Source organism: Globicephala melas, chromosome 3 (genome assembly GCF_963455315.2).
Source record: "Globicephala melas chromosome 3, mGloMel1.2, whole genome shotgun sequence".
Taxonomy (NCBI): Eukaryota; Metazoa; Chordata; class Mammalia; order Artiodactyla; family Delphinidae; genus Globicephala; species Globicephala melas.
Window position 1 is genome coordinate 157,917,951 of NC_083316.1, and position 26,573 is coordinate 157,944,523.

Sequence of the window (26,573 nt, forward strand, 5' to 3'; positions counted from 1 at the left end):
CCCACCTGTCTAGGTGGGGAAAGATGCCTGAGGGAAACCTACATGCAGAGGTGAAGTCAAATCCAAAGCTGAACCCCAGGAGTTGTGCAAACAAAGAAGAGAAACGGAAATTTCTCTGTGCAGCCTCAGGAGCAGCGGATTAAATCCCCACAATCAACTTGATGTACCCTGCATCTGTGAAATACCTGACTAGACACCGAATCATCCCAAAATTGAGGCGGTGGACTTTGGGAGCAAATGCAGACTTGGGGTTTGCTGTCTGCGAATGACTTGTTTCTGATCTTTATGTTTATCTTTGTTTAGTTTTTAGTGCTTGTTATCATTGGTGGATTTGTTTATTGGTTTGGTTGCACTCTTCTTTTTTATTTTTTTCTTTTAATAATTTTTTTTAATATTTTAATTTTTTTTCTCTCTTTTTTACTCCCTTTTCTTCTGAGCTGTGTGGCTGACAGCATCTTGGTGCTCTGGCCTGGTGTCAGGCCTGAGCCTCTGAGGTGTGAGAGCCAAGTTCAGGACATTGCACCACCGGAGACCTCCTGGCCCCAAGTAATATCAATTGGTGAGAGCTCTCCCAGAGATCTCCGTCTCATCGCTAAGACCCAGCTCCACTCAATGGCCAGCAAGTTCCAGCACTGGACACCCCATGCCAAACAGCTAGCAAGACAGAACACAACCCTACACATTAGCAGAGAGGCTGCCTAAAATCATACTAAGTTCACAGACATTCCAAAACACACCACCAGACGTGGCCTTGCCCACCAGAAAGACAAGATCCAGCTTCATCCACCAGAACACAGGCACCAGTCGCCTCCACCAGGAAGCCTACACAAGCCACTGAACCAACCTCACCCACTGGGGGCAGACACCAAAAACAACGGGAACTATGAAGGTGCAGCCTGTGAAAAGGAGACCCCAAACACAGTAAGATAAGCAAAATGAGAAGACAGAGAAACATGCAGCAGATGAAGGAGCAAGGTAAAAACCCACCAGACCAAACAAATGAAGAGGAGATAGGCAGTCTACCTGAAAAAGAATTCAAAGTAATGATAGTAAAGATGATCCAAAATCTTGGATATAAAATAGAGAAAATACAAGAAACATTTAACAAGGGCCTATAAGAACTAAAGAGCAAACAAACAATGATGAACAACACAAGAAATGAAATTAAAAATTCTCTAGAAGGAATCAATAGCAGAATAACTGAGGCAGAAGAACGGATAACTGACCTAGAAGATAAAATAGTGAAAATAACTACTGCAGAGCAAAATAAAGAAAAAAGAATGAAAAGAATTGAGGACAGTCTCAGAGACCTCTGGGATAACATTAAGTGCACCAACATTTGAATTATAGGGGTCCCAGAAGAATAAGAGCAAAAGAAAGGGACTGAGAAAGTATTTGAAGAGATTATAGTTGAAAACTTCCCTCACATGGGAGAGGAAGTAGTCAATCAAGTCCAGGAAGTGCAGAGAGTCCCATACAGGATAAATCCAAGGAGAAACACACCAAGACACATATTAATTAAACTATCAAAAATTAAATACAAAGAAAACAGATTAAAAGCAGCAAGGGAAAAACAACAAATAACATACAAGGGAATCCCCATAAGGTTAACAGCTGATCTTTCAGCAGAAACTCTGCAAGCCAGAAGGGAGTGGCAGGACATATTTAAAGTGATGAAAGGGAAAAACCTACAAGCAAGATTACTCTACCCAGCAAGGATCTCATTCAGATTCGATGGAGAAATTAAAACCTTTACAGATAAGCAAAAGCTAAGAGAATTCAGCACCACCAAGGCAGCTCTACAACAAATGCTAATGGACGTTCTCAAAGCAGGAAACACAAGAGAATGAAAAGACTTACAGTAACAAACCCAAAACAATTAAGAAAATGGTAATAGGAATATACATATCAATAATTACCTTAAATGTAAATGGATTAAATGCTCCTACCAAAAGACATAGACTGGCTGAATGGATACAAAAACAAGACCTGTACATATGCTGCCTACAAGAGACCCACTTCAGACATGGGGACACATACGGAATGAAAGTGAGGGGATGGAAAAAGATATTCCATGCAAATGGAAATCAAAAGAAAGCTGGAGTAGCAATTCTTATATCAGACAAAATAGACTTTCAAATAAAAACTATTACAAGAGACAAAGAAGGACACTACATAATGACAAGGGATCAATCCAAGAAGAAGATAAAACAATTGTAAATATTTATGCACCCAACAAAGGAGCACATCAATACATAAGGCAAATGCTAACAGCTATAAAAGAGGAAATTGACAGTAACACAATCATAGTAGGGAACTTTAACACCCCACTTTCACCAATGGACAGATCATCCAAAATGAAAATAAATAAGGAAACATAAGCTTTAAATGACACATTAGACAAGATGGACTTAATTGATATTTATAGGACATTCCATCTAAAAACAACAGAATACACTGTCTTCTCAAGTGCTCATGGAACATTCTCCAGGATAGATCATATCTTGGGTCACATATCAAGCCTTGGTAAATTTAAGAAAATTGAAATTGTAATAAGTATCTTTTCTGTCCACAACACTATGAGACTAGATATCAATACAAGGAAGAAAACTGTAAAAAATACAAACACATGGAGGCTAAACAACATACTACTAAATAACCAAGAGATCACTGAAGAAATCAACAAGGAAATCAAAAAATACCTACAAACAAATGACAATAAAACACGACGACCCAAAACCTATGGGATGCAGCAAAAGCAGCTCTAAGAAGGAAATTTATAGCAATACAATCCTACCTCAAGAAACAAGAAAAATCTCAAATAAACAACTTAAGCTTACACGTAAAGCAATTAGAGAAACAAGAACCAAAAAAAACCCAAAGTTAGCAGAAGGAAAGAAATCATAAAGATCAGATCAGAAATAAATGAAAAAGAAATGAAGGAAACAATAGCAAAGATCAATAAAACTAAAAGCTGCTTCTTCGAGAAAATAAACAAAATTGATAAACCGTTAGCCAGACTCAAAAAAAAAAGGGGGGGGGAGAAGACTCAAATCAACAATATTAGAAATGAAAAAGGAGAAGTTATAGCTGACACCACAGAAATACAAAGGATCATAAGATACTACTACAAGCAACTATATGCCAAGAAAATGGACAATATGGAAGAAATGGACAAATTCTTAGAAAAGCACAAACTTCTGAGACTGAACCAGGAAGAAATAGAAAATATAAACAGACCAATCACAAGCACTGAAATTGAGACTGTGATTAAAAATCTTCCAACAAACAAAAGTCCAGGGTCAGATGGCTTCACAGGCAAATTCTATCAAACATTTAGAGAAGAGCTAACACCTATCCTTCTCAAACTCTTCCAAAATATAACAGAGGGAGGAACACTCCAAAACTCATTCTACGAGGCCACCATCACCCTGGTACCAAAACCAGACAAAGATGTCACAAAAAAAGAAAACTACAGCCAATATCACTGATGAACATAGAGGCAAAAATCCTCCAAAAAATACTAGCAAACAGAATCCAACAGGACATTAAAAAGATCATACACCATGATCAAGTGGAGTTTATCCCAAGAATGCAAGGATTCTTCAATATACACAAATCAATCAATGTGATAAACCATATTAACAAATTAAAGAAGAAAAACTATATGATCATCTCAGTAGATGCAGAAGAAGCTTTTGACAAAATTCAACACCCATTTATGATAAAAACTCCCCAGAAAGTAGGCATAGAGGGAATCTACCTCAACATAGTAAAGGCCATATATGACAAACCCACAGCCAACATCATTCTCTATGGTGAAAAACTGAAACCATTTCCTCTAAGATTAGGAAAAAGACAAGGTTGCCCACTCTCACCACTATTATTCAACATAGTTTTGGAAGTTTTAGCCACAGCAATCAGAGAAGAAAAAGAAATAAAAGGAATCCAAATTAGAAAAGAAGAAGTAAAACTGTCACTGTTTGCAGATGACATATACTACACATAGAGAATCCTAAAGATGCTATCAGAAAACTACTAGAGCTAATCAAGTAGCAGAATACAAAATTAATGTACAGAAATCTCTTGCATTCCTATACACTAATAATGAAAAATCTGAAAGAGAAATTAAGGAAACACTTCCATTTACCATTGCAACAAAAAGAATAAAATACCTGGGAATAAACCTACCTAAGGAGACAAAAGACCTGTATGCTGAAAACTATAAGACACTGATGAAAGAAATTAAAGACGGTACAAACAGATGGAGAGATATACCATGTTCTTGGATTGGAAGAATCAACGGTGTGGAAATGACTGTACTACCCAAAGCAATCTACAGATTCAATGCAATCCCTAACACACTACCAATGCCATTTTTCAGAGAACTAGAACAAAAAAATTCACAATTTGTATGGAAACACAAAAGACCCTGAGTAGCCAAAGCAATCTTGAGAAAGAAAGATGGAGCTGGAGAATCAGGCTCCCTGACTTCAGACTATATGTCAAAACTACAGTCATCAAGACAGTATGGTAGTGGCACAAAAACAGAAATATAGATCAGTGGAACAGGATAGAAAGTCCAGAGATAAATCCATGCACATATGGTCACCTTGTCTTTGATAACGGAGGCAAGCGTATACAATGGAGAAAAGGCAGCCTCTTCAATAAGTGGTGCTGGGAAAACTGGATTTGGGGAAGTGATTTTGCCTCTCTGAACCTCAGTTCATTTGTCTGTATAATGAGTACAAATAAAACGTAAAGCACCCTGTGTGTGCAAGCCCTGCTACATGTAAAAGAATGAAATTAGAAGACTCCCTAACACCATACACAAAAGTAAACTCAAAAGAGATTAAAGACCTAATTGTAAGGCCAGACACTATAAAACTCTCAGAGGAAAACATAGGCAAAACACTCTATGACATAAATCACAGCAAGATTGTTTTTGACCCACCTCCTAGGGAAATGGAAATAAAAACAAAAATAAATAAATGGGACCTAATGAAACTTAAAAAGTTTTGCACAGCAAAGGAAACCATAAAGAAGATGAAAAGACAGCCCTCAGAATGGGAGAAAATATTTGCAAATGAAGCAACTGGCAAAGGATTAATCTCCAAAATATACAAGCAGCTCATGCAGCTCAATATCAAAAAAACAAACAACCCAATCCAACAACGGGCAGAAGACCTAAACAGACATTCCTCCAAAGAAGATATACAGATTGCCAATACACACATGAAAGGATGCTCAACATCACTAATCATTAGAGAAATGCAAACCAAAACTACAATGAGGTATCACCTCACACCGGTCAGAATGGCCATCATCAAAAAATCTACAAACAATAAATGCTGGAGAGGGTGTGGAGAAAAGGGAACTCTCTTGCACTGTTGGTAGGAATGTAAGTTGATACAGCCACTATGGAGAACAGTATGGAGGTTCCTTAAAAACTAAAAATAGAACTACCATATGACCCGGCAATCCCACTATTGGGCATATACCCTGAGAAGACCATAATTCAAAAAGAGACATGTAGGGCTTCCCTGGTGGCGCAGTGGTTGACAGTCCGCCTGCCGATGCAGGGGACATGGGTTCATGCCCTGGTCTGGGAAGATCCCACATGCCGTGTAGCGGCTGGGCCCGTGAGCCACGGCCGCTACGCCTGCGCGTCCGGAGCCTGTGCTCCGCAACAGGAGAGGCCACAATGGTGAGAGGCCCGCATACCGCAAAAAAAAAAAAAAAAAAAAAGACATGTACCACAGTGTTCATTGTAGCACTATTTACAATAGCCAGGACATGGAAGTGTCCATCGACAGATGAATGGATAAAGAAGATGTGGTACATATATACAATGGAATATTACTCAGCCATAAAAAGAAACGAAATTGAGTTATTTGTAGTGAGGTGGATGGACCTAGAGTCTGTCATACAGAGTGAAGTAAGTCAGAAAGAGAAAAACATATACCATATGCTAACATATATATGGAATCTAAAAAAAAAATAGTTCTGAAGAATGTAGGGGCAGGACAGGAATAAAGATGCAGATGTAGAGAATGGATTTGACGACATGGGGAAGGGGAAGGGGAAGCTGGGACGAAGTGAGAGAGTGGCATGGACATATATACACTACCAAAGGTAAAATAGATAGCTAGTGGGAAGCAGCCGCATAGCACAGGGAGATCAGCTCGGTGCTTTGTAACCACTTAGAGGGGTGGGATAGGGAGGGTGGGAGGGAGATGCAAGAGGGAGGGGACATGGGGATATATGTATACATATAGCTGATTCACTTTGTTATACAGCAGAAACTAACACAACATTGTAAAGCAATTATACTCCAATAAAGATGTTAAAAACAAAAAAAGGAATGAAGCATTGGCACATGCTACAATGTAGATGAACCTCAAAAACATTATGCTGAGTGAAGGAAGTCAGTCACAGAAGGTCACACATTGTATGATTCCTTTTCTATGAAATGTCCAGAATAGATAAATTCATAGAGATGGATTCGAGGCTGGGGGACGGGAAACGGGGAGTGACTGCTAATGGGCATGACGTTTCCTTGTAGGAGGGTGAAAATGCTTTGGAACAAACAGAGGTGGTGGCTGCCTAACATTGTGAATGTTCTAAATGCCACTGAATTGTTCTCTTTTAAATGGTTAATTTTATATCATGTGAATCTCACCTCAATTAAGAAGTAATGTTTGCAAAACATTGATCCCAGCAGTGGGGAGCCAGAGACACAATCTAGTGGTTAGGCAGGTCCCTCAGAGCTGCGGGAATCCCTCTGGGCCAGGCCCTGCAGAGAGGTCCCCCAAGGAGGCCCAGAGTCCCCATGACCCTGAGCTCAGGAGTAAAGGGAAAAGCCCAGAACAAGACGTGGTCGCCCTTCTCCCCAAAGAGACAAGCCAGCAGGGACAGAGTGTGGAGCGGACAATTAGCTGGTAACCTAACAAGACATGAGGGACTGAGCCTGAGGTGCAAGGATGGAGGGGTAAATTGGGCTCTTCCAGGTTCTCGTGATCCCTTGTGTGGGAACAAAGACCTCCCTCCACATTGCACGCAGCCCAGGAAACTCTCCCAGCAAAAACTGTGTCACCTCCTGCCAAATATCTCCAAAGCCAGAGGGGACACCTTCCATAGGTCAGTGGGGAGAGAAGGAAGCAGACAGGAAAAGAAAATAGCAAGCTGGGGGCTGCACACTGCCAGCCAGGCCTGCTGTGTGACCTTGGGGAAGTGACTTTGCGTCTCTGAACCTCAGTTCATTGTCTGTATAACGAGTACAAATAAAATGGGAAGCACCCTGTGTGTGCAAGTCCTGCTAAGAGGTTCCAACTTCTGGGTCCTGCATGGCAGAATTTTAGGAGCTTTGGAACAAAAAAGACTGTGAGATACTGGGTAGTGGATTATTCTCTCCAAGACTCCTCATCCTATAAATGGAGGTAACAGTGCCTATCTTAGAAGATTAAGTAAGAGGAAGCACGTAGAACACCTTGTCATCGTGTCAGGTGCACAGGAAGCATGTAAGAAATGTTAGGTGTTAGTAGCAGGGCGATAGGGAGCCAATGCACGATTTAAAGCAAAGAAAAGTTTGGTCATTTCACCCTGGTGGTGGCCATCGCAGAGGTTGAACCAGAAGAGTAAGCCTGGAGCCAGAGAGACCAGAGAAGGGATGCGTTTGAAGTCTCAGAGTGACAAGATGAGAATCTGGTAGGGTGCTGGGAAGGAGAGGAAGGGTAAGGAAGAAGAGAGGGGGCAAGGTAAAACAGTCAGGATGCAGCGAATGGGGCTGAAGGAGACTGGCTGCCACAAAATCTCTGGCTCAGGTGACCAGGCAGTCAGCAGGGTCACTGCTAAGCTCAGGTACAGCAGAGGAACAGGATTGAGGGTAGACACCGAGCTAGGTTTGATAAAGGGTAGAACCAATCTGGGGGGGCTCGGCAAAGATGAACACCCAAGAGGTGTATCTGTACCCTCAGGATGGAAGCTCGAGGGACATAGTGATCTTGACCAGAGAATGCGGTGGTATCCATCATTTACTTGCGCACCCATCTGGCCCTCTCTCTCCTAGTGAGCTCCTTGAGGGTAGGTGGGGACCATGATGTGTGTGTGTGTGCGCGTGCACGCAATATTTCAGGCACGCAAAAAAGCAGAGATCATAATTCAATTTGGAACACAGCTATATTCATCATTCAACTTAAGAAGTAAAATGTCAAGTACAACTCTCCACTCCCACATTTTCCTCCGTCTCTCCCCCCTCCCCCGCCCCAGATAACCAACATCCTACATCAAGTGTTTATCACGCCCATGTACATTTTCCATCTTTACTACACAGGATGTGTCCACCAACAATATACTGTATAGAATTGTGCTGCATGTTTTTAAACTTTACATAAAGGGCAAGATTCTGTACACGTACTTCTATGATTATTTTCTCAAGCTTTTGAGATTCGTCCAGGTTGGTGCAAGCCATTCCACATTTGTTCCATTTCTGTGACTAGAAGCATCCACGAAATGGGAGCATCGTATTTGATGGAGGCGCCCCTATCGTGGGCAGATGCTCCTCTTTCCAGACCTCCTTGAACATGCCTCACGGTGCCCCTTCAAGAGAATTCCTCTGTGGTGGAATTGCTGGGTTGGGAGGGGGACTCTGTCATCATCTCAGAATTCCTGTCCACAGCTTGGGGAATGCCTCAGTGAAGATGCCCAAGAAGGGGTCAATGAATCAACAAGGAAGTGAGACAGGGAGTGTAGACTTCTTGGGCAGGGGAGGAGAGAAACAGGGCAGCAGGCAGAGGGACCCAGAGAGAAGGCTCCTCTCCAGGTCCAGAGAACACAAGTCATTAGAGGACAGAGGATTGAGCAGCCACTGTGTGCTGAGCTATAGGAGAGGGAAGGATTTGAGATGGGTCTTGAAAGCTGGAGCAAAGTCCTGAAGGAAGAACATTTGAGGCAGAGGAAACGGCAAGTGCAAAGGTCCTGGGGAAGAATAAATCTTGGACAAAGAGACCTGCATGGCTGGGAGACAGTGATATAAATGGAGATGGGGGAGGTGAGCAGGACCTAGACTTTGCAGAATTCGGAATTTTTTTTCACTTATTTTAAGATTCCATATACATTTGATACCATGCAGTATTTGTCTTTCCCTGTTTGGCTTATTTCACTTAGCATAAGGCCCTCAAAGTATATCCATGTTGTCGCAAATGGCAGGATTTCCTTCTTTCTCACGGTTGAATAATATTCATATATATATTATATGAATATTATATAAAACCACATCTTCTTTATCCATTCTTCCATTGTTTCCATATCTCAACTATTGTAAACAAGGCTGCAATGAACATGAGGATGCAGGTATCTCTTCAATGTCCCATTTTTATTTCCTTTGGATATAAGGAAATAAAAGAAGTGGAATTGCCAGATCATATGGTAGTTCTATTTTTAATATTTGAGGAAACTCCATTTGTTTTCCATAGCAGTTGCACCAGGATTTGGAATTTTACTCCAAATATTACTGGGAGGAAAGTACTATGTGAAGGACAAGATCTAATTTACTTTTGTAAAACCTCCTCCTACCTGATTAATGGAAATATTATCATAGGGGCCAGAAGTAGAAATCAGAGCTATATGAATATCTGGGGAAAAGAGCATTCTAAGCAGAGGGAACAGCAAGTGCAAAGGCCCTGAGGCAGGAGCATCTCTGGATTATTCAAGGACCATCAAAGAAACCAGAATGAGCACAGGAGATGAGATCAGAAATGAGAAGGGAGGGACAGATTTGAAGGTGATTGTCACTAGGTCTCTTGCAGCTTTAAAAAAATAACGCTTTTCTTTTAATGTCAATAGCATTGTACAAGGTGCTGAGTCCTCTCTTAGTTTCTACTAAGAATTAAAATTAAAAGCAAAGTCCTAGCTCTCATAACCCTGTCTGAGATTTTTATATATTCAATACTTCTCTGTGTGATTAAGTCCTCGGAATGGTTTAATTGTCCTATTTTTTTTTAATTTTTTTATTTTTTTGCAGTACGCGGGCCTCTCACTGTTGTGGCCTCTCCCGTTGGGAGTACAGGCTCTGGACGCGCAGGCTCAGCGGCCATGGCTCACAGGCCTAGCCGCTCCGCAGCACGTGGGATCTTCCCAGACCGGGGCACGAACCCGTGTCCCCTGCATCGGCAGGCGGATTCTCAACCACTGTGCCACCAGGGAAGCCCCTGTCCTATTTATTTGATCAGCTTAATTTTATTAATATTTGTTCCACAGAGCTGCATGGATATACTTCAATCAACTTCTAGGATTCAATAAGTTTATGTTGTCCTCAAAAAACAAATTCATCTTCATAAGAGTTAGTAGAGGACCCCCTAAGAGTTTCCATCCCACACCTGGGATTGATATTTATTTTGTTGGTTTTCAAATGGCATATCATTTCTATAATTATCTTACATTTCTCTTCGGTCGTTTTCTTTATTTGCAAGTGTTCAATACTTTTTATTTATTTTTTTTCTGGAAAGTATAAATTTGTTTTCTTTTTTAATTTAATTTTTTATTTTATATTATAGTTGATTTACAATGTTGTGTTAATTTCAGGTGTACAGCAAAGTGATTCAGTTATACATACATCCATTCTTTTCCAGATTCTTTTCCCATGTACGTTATTACAGAGTATTGAGTAGAGTTCCCTGTGCTATACAGTAGGTCCTTGTTGATTATCTATATTTTTAATTAATTTATTTTGGCTGTGCTGGGTCTTCATTGCGGTGCGTGGACTCTAGAGTGCACAGGCTCAGTAGCTGCATCGTGTGGACTTATTTGGGTATGTGGGATCTTTGTTCGCTGATCGAACCCGGAGCCCCTGCATTGGGAGCTCGGAGTCTTAATCACTGGACCACCAGGGAAGTCCCGATTATCTATTGTATATACAGTGGCATGTATATGTTAACCCCAATTTCCTAATTTATCCCTCCCCCTCCCCTTTGGTAACAATACTTTTTATATATCAAATTATTGTCAGCTTTAACAACTGAAACATTCCTTTCTTGTAAGACTGAATGAAGTGTTGATATCCCTGTTAGAACTGCATTTATTAAATCCAAATCCTTAAAAAAAAAAAGCACACATAATTATTTTCTAATGTTAACTCCTTTCTCGTAATTTTTATTGAGAAGAATTTACAAGACTTGACATGATTTTCAGGCTGCTCTTACAGCTCCAGCCCCTCAGGTTGTCCATCTGGATCCAAATACTCTTCTTGCTTTCACTATTTCAATCCCCAGCTTTTTAGATATGTTGGTTTATCCTCTCTGTGTTTATTGGATGTATGGTGGCATACAGAAAATTTTACAGAAAATGTTTAAAGTGTTTCATTTGAATTATATCTTTTTTGAATCACCCAGGGATAACTGAACAAAGAGACTTCAATGAAACCAAATTAAAATATCCAGGAAGTTTTGTAACTTTTGCCTGAAACCCCAAATTTATATTATATCTGTATAAAAGCCAAGAAGATATTCATGTGACTATCTTTCATTGAGAAGACGTTTCTAAAATACCATCTGATCATCTCAGACATCATTTGACCACGTTTCAGAGTCAGTAAATGTAATTCTGTTTTTTACTTTTTTCCAATTTTATTTCAAATGTTCTGAAATAAATCACAAGCTCATGTGATCAACAAACTTAAACTACCTTCAAAGTCTTGAATTTCACTTTATAAATAAATTGCAGGGGAAAAAAAGTTAGTGACACTGATGAAACTTCATTGGTAATGGCTGAAATTTTACTGACCTGATGTCGTTTTCCAAAAAGGTATTTTCTCTTTCCAGTAAATGGGTTTTACCACAAGCAGGTGCATGTGTCAGAATGGCAATGTCATGCCTACATCAAAATTACATTTTTTGAAATTCTGTTAATTATTTCATAACTGAAAAGTCTCAATTACTTTTAACCATACACTAGAGTGTTTTAAAAGTCCTGTATTACTTTCTAAATGCTTTCTGTCTGCTTTACCAACATATAATACTTTGACAGAAATTTTTCCCAGAACTTTCTGTTATTCAAACGCTTTTTAAAGTGTCTCACTGAATAATGATGTTCTTTTCATTTTTCCTTATTGACCATTATAAATTTTCTTTATTTGAGCCCAAAATGAACAAAACATGATTGCTATTCAGATGAAATATTTAAGTGTGTGCACTTCCAACTTTAATGAACGGTTTTGAATAGCACTTGGACCCAATATTTATATCACCTGTTACCATAAACTACCCATATTTTTATTTTAAAAAATTGTCTTTCATTCCAAAATTATAAATTAAGTATTACATTTTACAGTGAGTCTTACACAGTAGCAAAACTGTTCCAGGTTGCTCAACTTCTGCAAGTATCATATGTTCCAGGACTGCTGTTCACCGTGAATATCATTTCTTTTTTATTCTTCCACAAATACAGCAATATTTAAAGGGAACATTTTCCAAGCTTTTTTTTTTTTTAAACATCTTTATTGGAGTATAATTGCTTTACAATGGTATGTTAGTTTCAGCTTCACAACAAAATGAATCAGTTATATATACACATATGTTCCCATATCTCTTCCCGCTTGCGTCTCCCTCCCTCCCACCCTCCCTATCCCACCCCTCCAGGCGGTCACAAAGCACCGAGCTGATCTCCCTGTGCTATGCGGCTGCTTCCCACTAGCTATCTACCTTACGTTTGGTAGTGTATATATGTCCATGCCTCTTTATCGCTTTGTCACCGTTTACCCTTCCCCCTCCCCATAGCCTCACGTCCATTCTCTAGTAAGTCTGTGTCTTTATTCCTGTTTCACCCCTAGGTTTTTCATGACTTTTTTTTTTTCTTAAATTCCATATATATGTGTTAGCATACGGTATTTGTCTCTCTCTTTCTGACTTACTTCACTCTGTATGACAGACTCTAGGTCTATCCACCTCATTACAAATAGCTCAATTTCGTCTCTTTTTATGGCTGAGTAATATTCCATTGTATATATGTGCCACATCTTCTTTATCCATTCATCCGATGATGGACACTTAGGTTGTTTCCATCTCTGGGCTATTGTAAATAGAGCTGCAATGAACATTTTGGTACATGACTCTTTTTGAATTATGGTTTTCTCAGGGTATATGCCCAGTAGTGGGATTGCTGGGTCATATGGTAGTTCTATTTGTAGCTTTTTAAGGAACCTCCATACTGTTCTCCACAGTGGCTGTATCAATTTACATTCCCACCAACAGTGTAAGAGGGTTCCCTTTTCTCCACACCCTCTCCAGCATTTACTGTTTCTAGATTTTTTGATGATGGCCATTCTGACTGGTGTGAGATGATATCTCATTGTCGTTTTGATTTGCATTTCTCTAATGATTAGTGATGTTGAGCATTCTTTCATGTGTTTGTTGGCACTCTGTATATCTTCTTTGGAGAAATGTCTATTTAGGTCTTCTGCCCATTTTTGGATTGGGTTGTTTGTTTTTTTGTTATTAAGCTGCATGAGCTGCTTGTAAATTTTGGAGATTAATCCTTTGTCAGTTGCTTCATTTGCAAATATTTTCTCCCATTCTGAGCGTTGTCTTTTTGTCTTCTTTATGGTTTCCTTTGCTGTGCAAAAGCTTTTAAGTTTCATTAGGTCCCATTTGTTTACTTTTGTTTTTATTTCCATTTCTCTAGGAGGTGGGTCAAAAAGGACCTTGCTGTGATTTATGTCATAGAGTGTTCTGCCTATGTTTTCCTCTAAGAGTTTGATAGTTTCTGGCCTTACATTTAGGTCTTTAATCCATTTTGAGCTTATTTTTGTGTATGGTGTTAGGGAGTGATCTAATCTCATACTTTTACATGTAGCTGTCCAGTTTTCCCAGCACCACTTATTGAAGAGGCTGTCCTTTCTCCACTGTACATTTCTGCCTCCTTTGTCAAAGATAAGGTGACCATATGTGCGTGGGTTTATCTCTGGGCTTTCTATCCTGTTCCATTGATCTATATTTCTGTTTTTGTGCCAGTACCATACTGTCTTGATTACTGTAGCTTTGTAGTATAGTCTGAAGTCAGGAAGCCTGATTCCTCCAGCTCCATTTTTCGTTCTCAAGATTGCTTTGGCTATTCGGGATCTTTTGTGTTTCCATACAAATTGTGAAATTTTTTGTTCTAGTTCTGTGAAAAATGCCAGTGGTAGTTTCATAGGGATTGCATTGAATCTGTAGATTGCTTTGGGTAGTAGAGTCATTTTCACAATGTTGATTCTTCCAATCCAAGAACATGGTATATCTCTCCATCTATTTGTATCATTTTTAATTTCTTTCATCAGTGTCTTATAATTTTCTGCATACAGGTCTTTTGTCTCCTTAGGTAGGTTTATTCCTAGATATTTTATTCTTTTTGTTGCAATGGTAAATGGGAGTGTTTTCTTGATTTCACTTTCAGATTTTTCATCCTTAGTGTATAGGAATGCCAGAGATTTCTGTGCATTAATTTTGTATCCTGCTACTTTACCAAATTCATTGATTAGCTCTAGTAGTTTTCTGGTAGCATCTTTAGGATTCTCTATGTATAGGATCATGTCATCTGCAAACAGTGACAGCTTTACTTCTTCTTTTCTAATTTGGATTCCTTTTATTTCCTTTTCTTCTCTGATTGCTGTGGCTAAAACTTCCAAAACTATGTTGAATAAGAGTGGTGAAAGTGGGCAACCTTGTCTTGTTCCTGATCTTAGTGGAAATGCTTTCAGTTTTTCACCATTGAGGACGATGTTGGCTGTGGGTTTGTCATATATGGCCTTTATTATGTTGAGGAAAGTTCCCTCTATGCCTACTTTCTGCAGGGTTTTTATCATAAATGGGTGTTGAATTTTGTCAAAAGCTTTCTCTGCATCTATTGAGATGATCATATGGTTTTTCTCCTTCAATTTGTTAATATGGTGTATCACGTTGATTGATTTGCATATATTGAAGAATCCTTGCATTCCTGGAATAAACCCCACTTGATCATGGTGTATGATCCGTTTAATGTGCTGTTGGATTCTGTTTGCTAGTATTTTGTTGAGGATCTTTGCATCTATGTTCATCAGTGATATTGGCCTGTAGTTTTCTTTCTTTGTGACATCCTTGTCTGGTTTTGGTATCAGGGTGATGGTGGTCTCGTAGAATGAGTTGGGGAGTGTTCCTCCCTCTGCTATATTTTGGAAGAGTCTGAGAAGGATAGGTGATAGCTCTTCTCTAAATGTTTGATAGAATTCGCCTGTGAAGCCATCTGGTCCTGGGCTTTGCTTGTTGGAAGATTTTTAATCACAGTTTCAATTTCAGTGCTTGTGATTGGTCTGTTCATATTTTCTATTTCTTCCTGATTCAGTCTTGGCAGGTTGTGCCTTTCTAAGAATTTGTCCATTTCTTCCAGGTTGTCCATTTTATTGGCATAGAGTTGCTTGTAGTAATCTCTCATGATCTTTTGTATTTCTGCAGTGTCAGTTGTTACTTCTCCTTTTTCATTTCTGATTCTATTGATTTGAGTCTTCTCCCTTTTTTTCTTGATGAGTCTAGCTAATGGTTTATCAATTTTGTTTATCCTTTCAAAGAACCAGCTTTTAGTTTTATTGATCTTTGCTATCGTTTCCTTCATTTCTTTTTCATTTATTTCTGATCTGATTTTTATGATTTCTTTCCTCCTGCTAACTTTGGGGCTTTTTTGTTCTTCTTTCTCTAATTGCTTGAGGTGCAAGGTTAGGTTGTTTATTCGAGATGTTTCCTGCTTCTTAAGGTGGGCTTGTACTGCTATAAACTTCCCCCTTAGAACTGCTTTTGCTGCATCCCACAGGTTTTGGGTCGTTGTGTCTCCATTGTCATTTGTTTCTAGGTATTTTTTGATTTCCTCTTTGATTTCTTCAGTGATCACTTCATTATTAAGTAGTGTATTGTTTAGCCTCCATGTGTTTGTATTTTTTACAGATCTTTTCCTGTAATTGATATCTAGTCTCATGGCGTTGTGGTCAGAAAAGATACTTGATACAATTTCAATTTTCTTAAATTTACCAAGGCTTGATTTGTGACCTAAGATATGATCTATCCTGGAGAATGTTCCATGGGCACTTGAGAAAAATGTGTATTCTGTTGTTTTTGGATGGAGTGTCCTATAAATATCAATTAAGTCCATCTTGTTTAATGTATCATTTAAAGCTTGTGTTTCCTTATTTATTTTCATTTTGGATGATCTGTCCATGGGTGAAAGTGGGGTGTTTAAGTCCCCTACTATGAATGTGTTACTGTCGATTTCCCCTTTTATGGCTGTTAGTATTTGCCTTATGTATTGAGGTGCTCCTATGTTGGGTGCATAAATATTTACAATTGTTATATCTTCTTCTTGGATCGATCCCTTGATCATTATGTAGTGTCCTTCTTTGTCTCTTTTAATAGTCCTTATTTTAAAGTCTATTTTGTCTGATATGAGAATTGCTACTCCAGGTTTCTTTTGGTTTCCATTTGCATGGAATATCTTTTTCCATCCCCTTACTTTCAGTCTGTATGTGTCTCTAGGTCTGAAGTGGGTCTCTTGTAGACAGCATATATAAGGGTCTTGTTTTTGTATCCATTCAGCTAATCTGTGTCTTTTGGTGGGAGCATTTAGTCCATTTACATTTAAGGTAATTATCGATATGTATGTTCCTATTCCCATTTTCTAAATTGTTTTGGGTTCGTTATTATAGGTCTTTTCCTTCTCTTGTGTTTCTTGCCTAGAGAAGATCCTTTAGCATTTGTTGTAAAGCTGGTTTGGTGGTGCTGAACTCTCTCAGCTTTTGCTTGTCTGTAAAGGTTTTAATTTCTCCATCAAATCTGAATGAGATCCTTGCTGGGTAGAGTAGTCTTGGCTGCAGGTTTTTCTCCTTCATCACTTTCAGTATGTCCTGCCACTCCCTTCTGGCTTGTAGGGTTTCTGCTGAGAGATCAGCTGTTAACCTTATGGGGATTCCCTTATGTGTTATTTGTTGTTTTTCCCTTGCTGCTTTTAATATGTTTTCTTTGTATTTAATTTTTGACAGTTTGATTAATATGTGTCTTGGCGTATTTCTCCTTGGATTTATCCTGTATGGGACTCTCTGTGCTTCCTGGACTTGATTAACTATTTCCCTTCCCATATTAGGGAAGTTTTCAACTATAATCTCTTCAAATATTTTCTCAGTCCCTTTCTTTTTCTCTTCTTCTTCTGGAACCCCTATAATTCGAATGTTGGTGCATTTAATGTTGTCCCAGAGGTCTCTGAGACTGTCCTCAGTTCTTTTCATTCTTTTTTCTTTATTCTGCTCTGCATTAGTTATTTCCACTATTTTATCTTCCAGGTCACTTATCCGTTCTTCTGCCTCAGTTATTCTGCTATTGATCCCATCTAGAGTACTTTTAATTTCATTTATTGTGTTGTTCATCATTGCTTGTTTCATCGTTAGTTCTTCTAGGTCCTTGTTAACTGATTCTTGCATTTTGTCCATTCTATTGTCCATTCTATCTCCAAGATTTCGGATCAACCTTACTATCATTATTCTGAATTCTTTTTCAGGTAGACTGCCTATTTCCTCTTCATTTGTTAGGTCTGGTGGGTTTTTATCTTGCTCCTTCATCTGCGGTGTGTTTTTCTGTCTTTTCATTTTGCTTATCTTACTGTGTTTGGGGTCTCCTTTTTTGCAGGCTGAAGGTTCGTAGTTCCTGTTGTTTTTTGTGTCTGTCCCCAGTGGCTAAGGTTGGTTCAGTGGGTTGTGTAGGCTTCCTGGTGGAGGGGACTAGGGCCTGTGTTCTGGTGGATGAGGCTGGATCTTGTCTTTCTGGTGGGCAGGTCCACGTCTGGTGATGTGTTTTGGGGTGTCTGTAGACTTATTATGATTTTGGGCAGCCTCTCTGCTAATGGGTGGGGTTGTGTTCCTGTCTTGCTAGTTGTTTGGCATAGGATGCCCAGCCCTGTAGCTTGCTGGTCGTTGAGTGAAGCTGGGTGCTGGCGTTGAGATGGAGATCTCTCGGAGATTTTTGCTGTTTGATATTATGTGCAGCTGGGAGGCCTCTTGTGGACCAGTGTCCTGAAGTTGGTTCTCCCACCTCAGAGGCACAGCACTGACTCCTGGCTGCAGCCCCAAGAGCCTTTCATCCACAGGGCTTCTTAATTTGGGATGATTCGTTGTCTATTCAGGTATTCCACAGATGCAGGGTATATCAAGTTGATTGTGGAGCTTTAATCCGCTGCTTCTGAGGCTGCTGGGAGAGATTTCCCTTTCTCTTCTTTGTTCTCACAGTTCCCAGGGGCTCAGCTTTGGATTTGGCCCCGCCTGTGCGTGTAGGTCGCCGGAGGGCGTCTGTTCTTTGCTCAGACAGGACGGGGTTAAAGGAGCCGCTGATTCGGAGGCTCTGGCTCACTCAGGCCGGGGTGTAGGGAGGGTCACGGAGTGTGGGGCGGGCCTGCGGCGGCAGAGGCCGGCGTGACGCTGCAGCCTGAGGCGCGCCGCGCGCTCTCCCGGGGGAGTCGTCCCTGGATCCCGGGACCCCGGCAGTGGCGGGCCGCACAGGCTCCCCGGAAGGGCGCGTGGCCAGTGACCTGCGTTCGCACACAGGCCCCCCGGCGGTGGCAGCAGCGGCCCTAGCGTCCCACGTCCGTCTCTGGGCTCCGCACTTCTAGCCGCGGCTAGCACCCGTCCCTGGAGCTCTCCCAAGCAGCGTTCCTAATCCCCTCTCCTCGTGCACCAGGAAACACCAGGAAACAAAGAGGGACGTAAAAGTCTCTTGCCTCTTCGGCAGGTCCAGACCCGCCCCCGGACTCTCTCCCGGCCAGCCGCGGCGCACCAACGCCCCGCAGGCTGTGTTCACGCCGCCAACCTCAGTCCTCTCCCGGTGCTCCGACAAAAGCCGGAGCCTCAGCTCCCAGTCCCGCCCGCCCCAGCGGGCGAGCAGACAAGCCTCTCGGCTGGCGAGTTCCGGTCGGCCCGATCCTCTGCGCTGGAATTTGTCCGCTTTGCCCTCCGCACCCCTGCTGCTGTGCTCTCCTCCGCGGCTCCCAAGCTCCCCCACTCCGCCTCCCGAAGTCTCCACCCGCGAAGGGGCTTCCTAGTGTGTGGACACTTTTCCTCCTTCACAGCTCTCTCCCGCTGGTGCAGGACCCGTCCCTATCCTTTTGTCTCTGTTTAGTTTTTTCTTTTGCCCTAACCAGGTACGTGGGGGGTTCCTTGCCTTTTGGGAGGTCTGAGGTCTTCTGCCAGCATTCAGTAGGTGCTCCGTAGGAGTTGTTCCACGCGTAGATGTATTTCTGGTGTATCTGTGGGGAGGAAGGTGATCTCCGCGTCTTACTCTTCCGCCCTTTTTTGCCTTTTCATTCTTTTCATGTTTATTGTAAACTTTTGATTTTATAATTATGAGAACATTGCACACTGACAATTTAGACAAAAACTACAATGCACAAACAATAAAAACCAAAGTAAATCTTAACTATTTAAAACCAGGACCAACCTCAAAATTTGAGGGTAATGATAAACTGATACTTCTCCTATAGCACAGATAATTTTATAAGCACACAAGCCACACTGCTCACAGTGACAGTAGCCAAACTGGCAAAGAGTTTTGCAAATGTTTCTCAGATGTTGCCCATGTTTCAAAGCTCATTACGACATTCAACAACAGTAAACTTGAAAGTGTGTTTATATTGTAATTTGTATTGTTAATTGATTTTACTATTCTTTGGATGTTCTTTAAGAGTATATTCCAGCCTCTGCCAAATCTTTCTAGATTTTAGCAATGGGACTAGTGTGCTGGTGCATACTGACTGTATACTAGCCTTGTATTAGCAATAGGAGGTCGTGGTTGCTCTTGACATGCAAGGACAGGCAATGTTTTTGAGGAGTATGAGATCGAATGGAGCAGAGAAAGGGGAGTTGTAGCAGGAGGGCTATTTGGGACAAAGAAGGGATTCCTTCAAAAATAGAAGATTTTTTTGGAATCCTTGCATTTTAGTTTGAAATCTCCCCAAAGCATGTTCTGAGTCAAGAACTTGAGTGCAAATAGTTTATTTGGGAAATAATCCCAGGAGACCCAATGAGTGTTTGGAGAAAGGAGGTGTGGATAAGTAGGTTCCCACTCTTGGCAACCGAGGGGTCATCTTTCTAGGGATCCTTGAGCGAACACACCCCAGAACTGCTTCACTCAGAAGTGATGAAGCCGGGTCGTTCACCCAACAAGGCCTGTCCCTCACTGGCCAAAAGTCACTCTTGGAGTGCCAACCCCCAACACTTCCATGTTACCCTGTGTGCAGGCTGAGCCTGCTCTGGTGACCAGATGAAACCTTGGGGCATAGAGATACACGTGATGGAAGTGAGAAATGGTCAGTGTGCTTGGGAGCTGTCCACCAAACTCCAGGTGACATCTTGCAGGTGGGCTGTGGGGAATGAATGGTGTGTTCACTGATGGAAATGACGCAGCAAATGGTGGGGGAGGGTCCTGTTGCAGGAGGGAGTGGGAAGAGCTGATGAATGGCTGAACTAACAAGAGGGGATGAGATCCAGGGTGCAAAGGAGAGGCTGGCCTTGGCCAGGACCCTGGACAGCTCCGCTGTGTCATTTCTGATTGATTCAGGATGGCCGTTGAAGGGGCAAATCTCACCCTGGTCTCTGAGTTCCTGTTCCTGGGCTTCTCGGAGGACCCCAAGCAACAGCAGCTGGTGTTCATACTCTTCCCGAGCATGTACCTGGTCACAGAACTGGGGAACCTGCTCATTATCCTGGCCATCGCCATCGACGTCCAGCTTCCATGTACCTCTTCCTGGCCAACCTGGACTTTGTGGACATTTGCTACACCTCCACCACCATCTGCAAGATGCTGGCCAATCACATGCCAGGACACAAAGGGATTCCTTATGCTGGCTGCCTGACCCAGACGTTCTGCTTCACGTTGTTCGCCGGCATCGGCAGCTTCCTGCTGACCGCCATGGCCTACGACCGCCATGTGGCCATCTGTCACCCTCTGCACTATGCCACGTCTGTGATACCACAGCTCTGTAGCCTCCTGGTGGCAGCATCCTGGACTGCAACCTTTGGGAATGCCTTGACCTACACGATATTACTGACCCGCCTCTCATTCTGCATCCACAACCAGGTCCCCCATTTCTTCTGTGACCTCAGCCGTCTGCTGAAGCTCGCATGCTCTGACACCTTTCTCAACAATGCAATGGTGTACACCGTGGGCGCCCTGCCCATCATCACCCCCTTTATGGGCATCTTGGTATCCTACACGCACACCTTTGCTGCTGCGTTGAGGATCCCGTCCACCAGAGGCAAGCGGAAGGCCTTCTCCACCTGTGGCTCTCACCTCTCTGTGGTGTCCCTGTTCTATGGCACACTCATCAGGGTTTATTTCAGCCCCATGTCCTCCCGCATGGCCCAGAAGGACACAACCGCTGCAGTGATGTACACCGTGGTCACTCCCATGCTGAACCCCTTCATCTACAGTCTACGCAACAATGACATGAAGGGCGCCTTGGGGGCCCTCATCAGCAGGAGACCAGTTTTTATTTGGTGACCACAGCATTGGAATGCCTGTCCCAATACAGCTCCCATCTGTTCTGAACTTCCGGGCACAGTCCCAGTCTTAGTTCCTTCATATCACTCTTGGTTCATTTGTTTATTACCTCATCCTTCCAACAGATATTTATTGAACATCTGTCACATTTTACTATTTACTGTTTAGTATTTACAGTCTTTCAAGAGCCTGGCAGAGAACAAACAAAATCCCTGATCTTGTGGCACTTAAACTGCAGCCTAAAGCACACATAATGGTTAAAAGGAAGTACTCTGGGGCTCCCCCTGGTGGCGCAGTGGTTGAGAGCCCACCTGCCGAAGTAGGGGACACGGGTTCGTGCCCCGGTCCGGGAAGATCCCACATGCCGCGGAGCAGCTGGGCCCATGAGCCATGGCCGCTGAGCCTGCGCGTCCGGAGCCTGTGCTCCGCAACGGGAGAGACCACAGCAGTGAGAGGCCCGTGTACCGCAAAAAAAAAAAAAAAAAGGAAGTACTCTGGAAACCAGAGAGATCAGGATTCAAGCCCCACATTGGGTTAAGGGTCAGGTTAAGCTGCTATAAGAAAGAGACCCAAGGCAAAAGCTCAGAAGTCATAAGATTTTGCAGACTGAACTCGGAATTTTTAGCAACATTGTTGCTTCAGAAAACCTAGTAGACATCTGGTGTAGTTGCTTCTAGCTAGTTCCATTGCTAGAACATTCCGTGTTCTTTTCTAGCCAGAGTTCTTGTGTCTATTTAATTTGCAGTATTTGCTTCATTGAACTATCTACATCTTTGTTATTCTCCATTAATGGTCATCTGAAACAGCAGCCTTGGGCAGCCTCCTTGTTTATACTGTTTAGGGGGCGAGGAAGCTGTTGGCTCTTCCAAACTTGTGATGTTCCTGACTTTGAAAAGTGGCCAATTCTTGTGTAAGAGCATCTCTTTCTTGTGATTTCTTGCTGAAAGCAGCAAGGAGCATCCCACTTACAGTGACATTCTAACACTTTACAATCTTTACAATCACTTCTAGAAACACAGGCTTAGTAGACATACAATCTAGCTTTCAGGTAGGTGATCGCGGGTGATGACATTACCAAATGTTGTTCTTTGGCATAATGAGCGTCAGTTATCCAGTCTGCAATATTTGTGACCTTACCAGCAGGTCACTAAGCTAATGCAACTAATTTTTTTTTTTTTTTTTTTTTTTTTTTGCAGTACACGGGCCTCTCACTGTTGTGGCCTCTCCCGTTGAGGAGCACAGGCTCCGGACGTGCAGGCTCAGCGGCCATGGCTCACGGGCCCAGCCACTCCGCGGCATGTGGGATCTTCCTGCACCGGGGCACGAACCCGTGTCCCCTGCATCAGCAGGTGGACTCTCAACCACTGCGCCACCAGGGAAGCCCTGCAACTAATTTTTGATTTTTGTGATTGCAACACCCCATTCCTGATACTAATTTTTGTATTAGGTAGGATGAATAGCCTACCTGCTGTATTTGGGCTTCTATAACAAAATACCACAAATTATATGGCTTAAATCACAGAAATTTATTGTCTTACAGCTCTGGAGACAAGTCTGAGATCAAGGCATTAGCAGGTTGGTTTCTTCCGAGGCTATAAGGGAGAGTCTGTTCCATGCCTCTCCCCTCACTCCTGGTGGTTTACTGGCTATCTTTGGTGTCCCTTGACTTGTAGATATCTGCCTTCATCTTTACATGGCATCCTCCCTGTAGGCATGTCTATCTCCAAATGTCCCCTTTTTATAAGGAAACCAGTTACCTTGGATTAGGAACTCACCCTACTCTAATATGGACCCATCTTAACTACTATATGCAAAAACAGACACATTCTGAACACTAGGGGTTAGGATTTCAACACATAAATTTGGGAAAGGGATGTAATTCAATCCATAACATTTGCTTAAACAAAAGACTAAATGAATAATGGGGACCCCCCCCCAGTGGCACAGTGGTTAAGAATCCACCTGCCAATGCAGGGAACATAGGTTCGAGCCCTGGTCCAGGAAGATCCCATATGTCACAGAGCAGCTTAGCCCGCGTGCCACAACTAACTACTGAAGCCCTTGCACCTAGAGCTCGTGCTCAGCAGCAAGAGAAGCCATTGCAAGGAGAAACCCGCGCACCGCAACAAAGAGTAGCCCTGGCTTGCCACAACTAGAGAAATCCCTCAGGCAGCAACAAAGACCCAACACAACTAAAAATAAATAAATAATTAAAAAAAATAAAAGAGTAATGGCTCAAGCAAAGTAGAAGTTTATTCCCCTCTCAACTAACAGTCAGAGTTCTATATCAGTGGGTGACTCTGCTCCTTTCAATCAATCAGAAACCTCGGTTCCCAATGTTCTATTTCTTGTCTATTTCCCTGAACATTATTATTGTCTGTGAGGTTGAAGCTGTGAACTCTATATTGAAAAAAAGAAGAAGGAAGAAATCAGCGAGCACAGCAGAAGAAAGTCCCTGATCTTGAAGCGTCACGTACTTTTCGCATTCCACCTAGCTGCAAGAGAGGCTGGGAAATACGGCATAGGTGGTCAGCCATGTTGCTAGGCTGTGATTCTGTCATTACAGCAAAAGGAGAGAGTAGATTTTTGTGGAGGGCTGGCAGTCCACATTCCAACCCTCCAGCCACCGAATACATGAAAGCATGCTTCTCCCCACCCATAGAATCCACTTATACCCTGCCCTGAAGAAGATAACCTAAAGTCCCATCCAGTGATGCTTTCAGCTCAGAGTCCAAAATCTCTGCCTGATACACAGTCTTCTTCAGCAGAACAGAATGTTTATCCCATGATCTAATAATTTTTAAACTAGAAGTTTATTTATCTGGCCCTCCTCTCACCCATAGTACAATATGAGACCAGCTACTGGTCCATCATAATGATCAAATCCCACAGGGCAGAATCTATTTAAGATTTCCCTGCTTATGAAGTGGAATAAATTCTTTGGCTCTAGAAGGGAAACCTCTTTGTCTGTTATTCACTGCAGTCTCTGGTTTTGCCATCTGGGATATTCTTCCTTGTCCATTACCCTCTGTGGCCACCGTCAATGAAAACTGAATCAGTTGATCTAAGAAAGAAATGGAAAATTTTATCCGCGCCAAATTTGAGGATTATAACCCAGGAAGAGCATCTCAAAAAGCTCTGAGAATTGTTCCACCTGTTAGAAGTCAAGGCACAGTTATATAAGTTTTTTTTGAGACAGAAGGCTGTACATCAAAAAGTGTATTATTGACAGTTTACATAATCCAGATCTAAGTGTCATTGTGGTGGGTCATGCGACCCCTGATAAGCTCAAGAAGAAATGCTATCTTTTTTTTTTTTTTTGCGGTACGCGGGCCTCTCACTGTTGTGGCCTCTCCCGTTGCGGAGCACAGGCTCCGGATGCGCAGGCTCAGCGGCCATGGCTCACGGGCCCAGCCGCTCCGCGGCATGTGGGATCTTCCCGGACCGGGCACGAACCCGTAGTCCCCTGCATCGGCAGGCGGACTCTCAACCACTGTGCCACCAGGGAAGCCAGAAATGCTACCTTTGAAGGAGTTCTCTGGTTGATGCTAGGAAAATGTTGCTCTTTACGGCAGGTATTCCTGCCAATGGGGGAGGTTTGATGACGAATAATGCACATACACAATGCACAGTTCGGCGGTGAGACAAGGCCAAAAAGCAGAGGAGAATTTTTACGGTTGAATTTTGCTTGTCTTGCCATAAAGTATGAATTTTATTTCACACCACATTTGAAGTAAACATAGAAGGAAATACCCTTCTTGGGAATTCTACAGCCATCATCGCCTGATTCCTCTAATGCAAATTAGGGAACCTGGGAATTTTTTTTTTTTTTTTTTTATAGCTGCTCTGGATCTTCGTTGCTGCGCACGGGCTTTCTCTAGTTGTGGTGAGCGGGGGCTACTGTTCGTTGCGGTGCGCAGGCTTCTCATTGCGGTGGCTTCTCTTGTTGTGGAGCACCGGCTCTAGGCACGTGGGCTTCAGTAGTTGCGGCACGCAGGCTCAGTAGTTGTGGCTCACGGGCTGTAGAGCGCAGGCTCAGTAGTTGTGCTGCACAGGCTTAGTTGCTCTGCGCCATGTGGGATCCTCCCGGACCAGGGCTCGAACCCGTGTCCCCTGCACTGGCAGGCGGATTCTTAGCCACTGCGCCACCAGGGAAGCCCGGAACCTGGGTATCGTTCTAAGACTCAAACAGTCACAGACTGGGCGCATGGTTTCGAAATAATTCTCTGGAACACTTCACAGGCTATTTGTTCCCAGCCAGTAATCATACCGGAAGCTTTTTCCCAGCCGAAGTTTTTGCATTCCTTGATTTACCCGGGTCTCTTTATCATGTGAATGGTGGCTACCTGAGGTTCTTTGAAACAAAGGTCTCAGGTGAGAAGGTGTGTCAGTCTCAGCTGGGAACACCTGGGGTCACCCACCTGGACATGTAACACTTGTAGGGACCCCCACAGACATTTCCGCAACCAACCAGAGCCAATGGTGTGGCTGGACTAGCCCTTGTGGTTCTTATGATTTCAAGACACCTCAGCAACAACCATTGGGGAACTTTGAAAAAAAGATTTCTTACAGGTCCTGGAGGGTACAGGACACACCGAGGGCCACACAGTGAGGTCACAGGTAGAGAGACAGCACAGACCTGGGGTTCTGCCTTTATTAGGGTCCAAGTGTGGGGTGCCTGGGGCGTTGCAGATTCACTCTTTATTGGCTAATTTAAAGCCTAATAACAAGAATTAGGGCACAAGAAGGGAGAAGTAGGGCCGCGCAAGTGGTCAGTTATTTAGGTTACCCAGGGCTTTCTGAAAGGAGAGCCTCATGGGTGGGGCAGCCTAGTTCCTTATCTGGTTGTTTATCTGGTCCTTATCTGGTAGCTGTATCTTACAGCTGCCGATATGTTTATTCAAGATGAATGAATTACTATTTGGCCATAAAAAAGAAAAATTCTGCCATTTGTGACAATTGGACCTTGAGGGCATTATGCTAAGTGAAATAAGTCAGACAGAGAAAGGACAAATACCGTTTGATGTCATTTATACAGTTATA

At 42.5% G+C, this 26,573-nt stretch overlaps 1 protein-coding gene across 1 annotated transcript; it reads left to right on the top strand.

Moving 5' to 3' along the window:
* Positions 1-20,589: 20,589 nt before the first annotated feature.
* Positions 20,590-21,530, top strand: LOC115865552 (olfactory receptor 1f45-like). The gene is given in 2 exon segments (XM_030880432.2): positions 20,590-20,758; positions 20,761-21,530. Coding segments are annotated over 2 exon segments (939 nt in total).
* Positions 21,531-26,573: the final 5,043 nt, after the last annotated feature.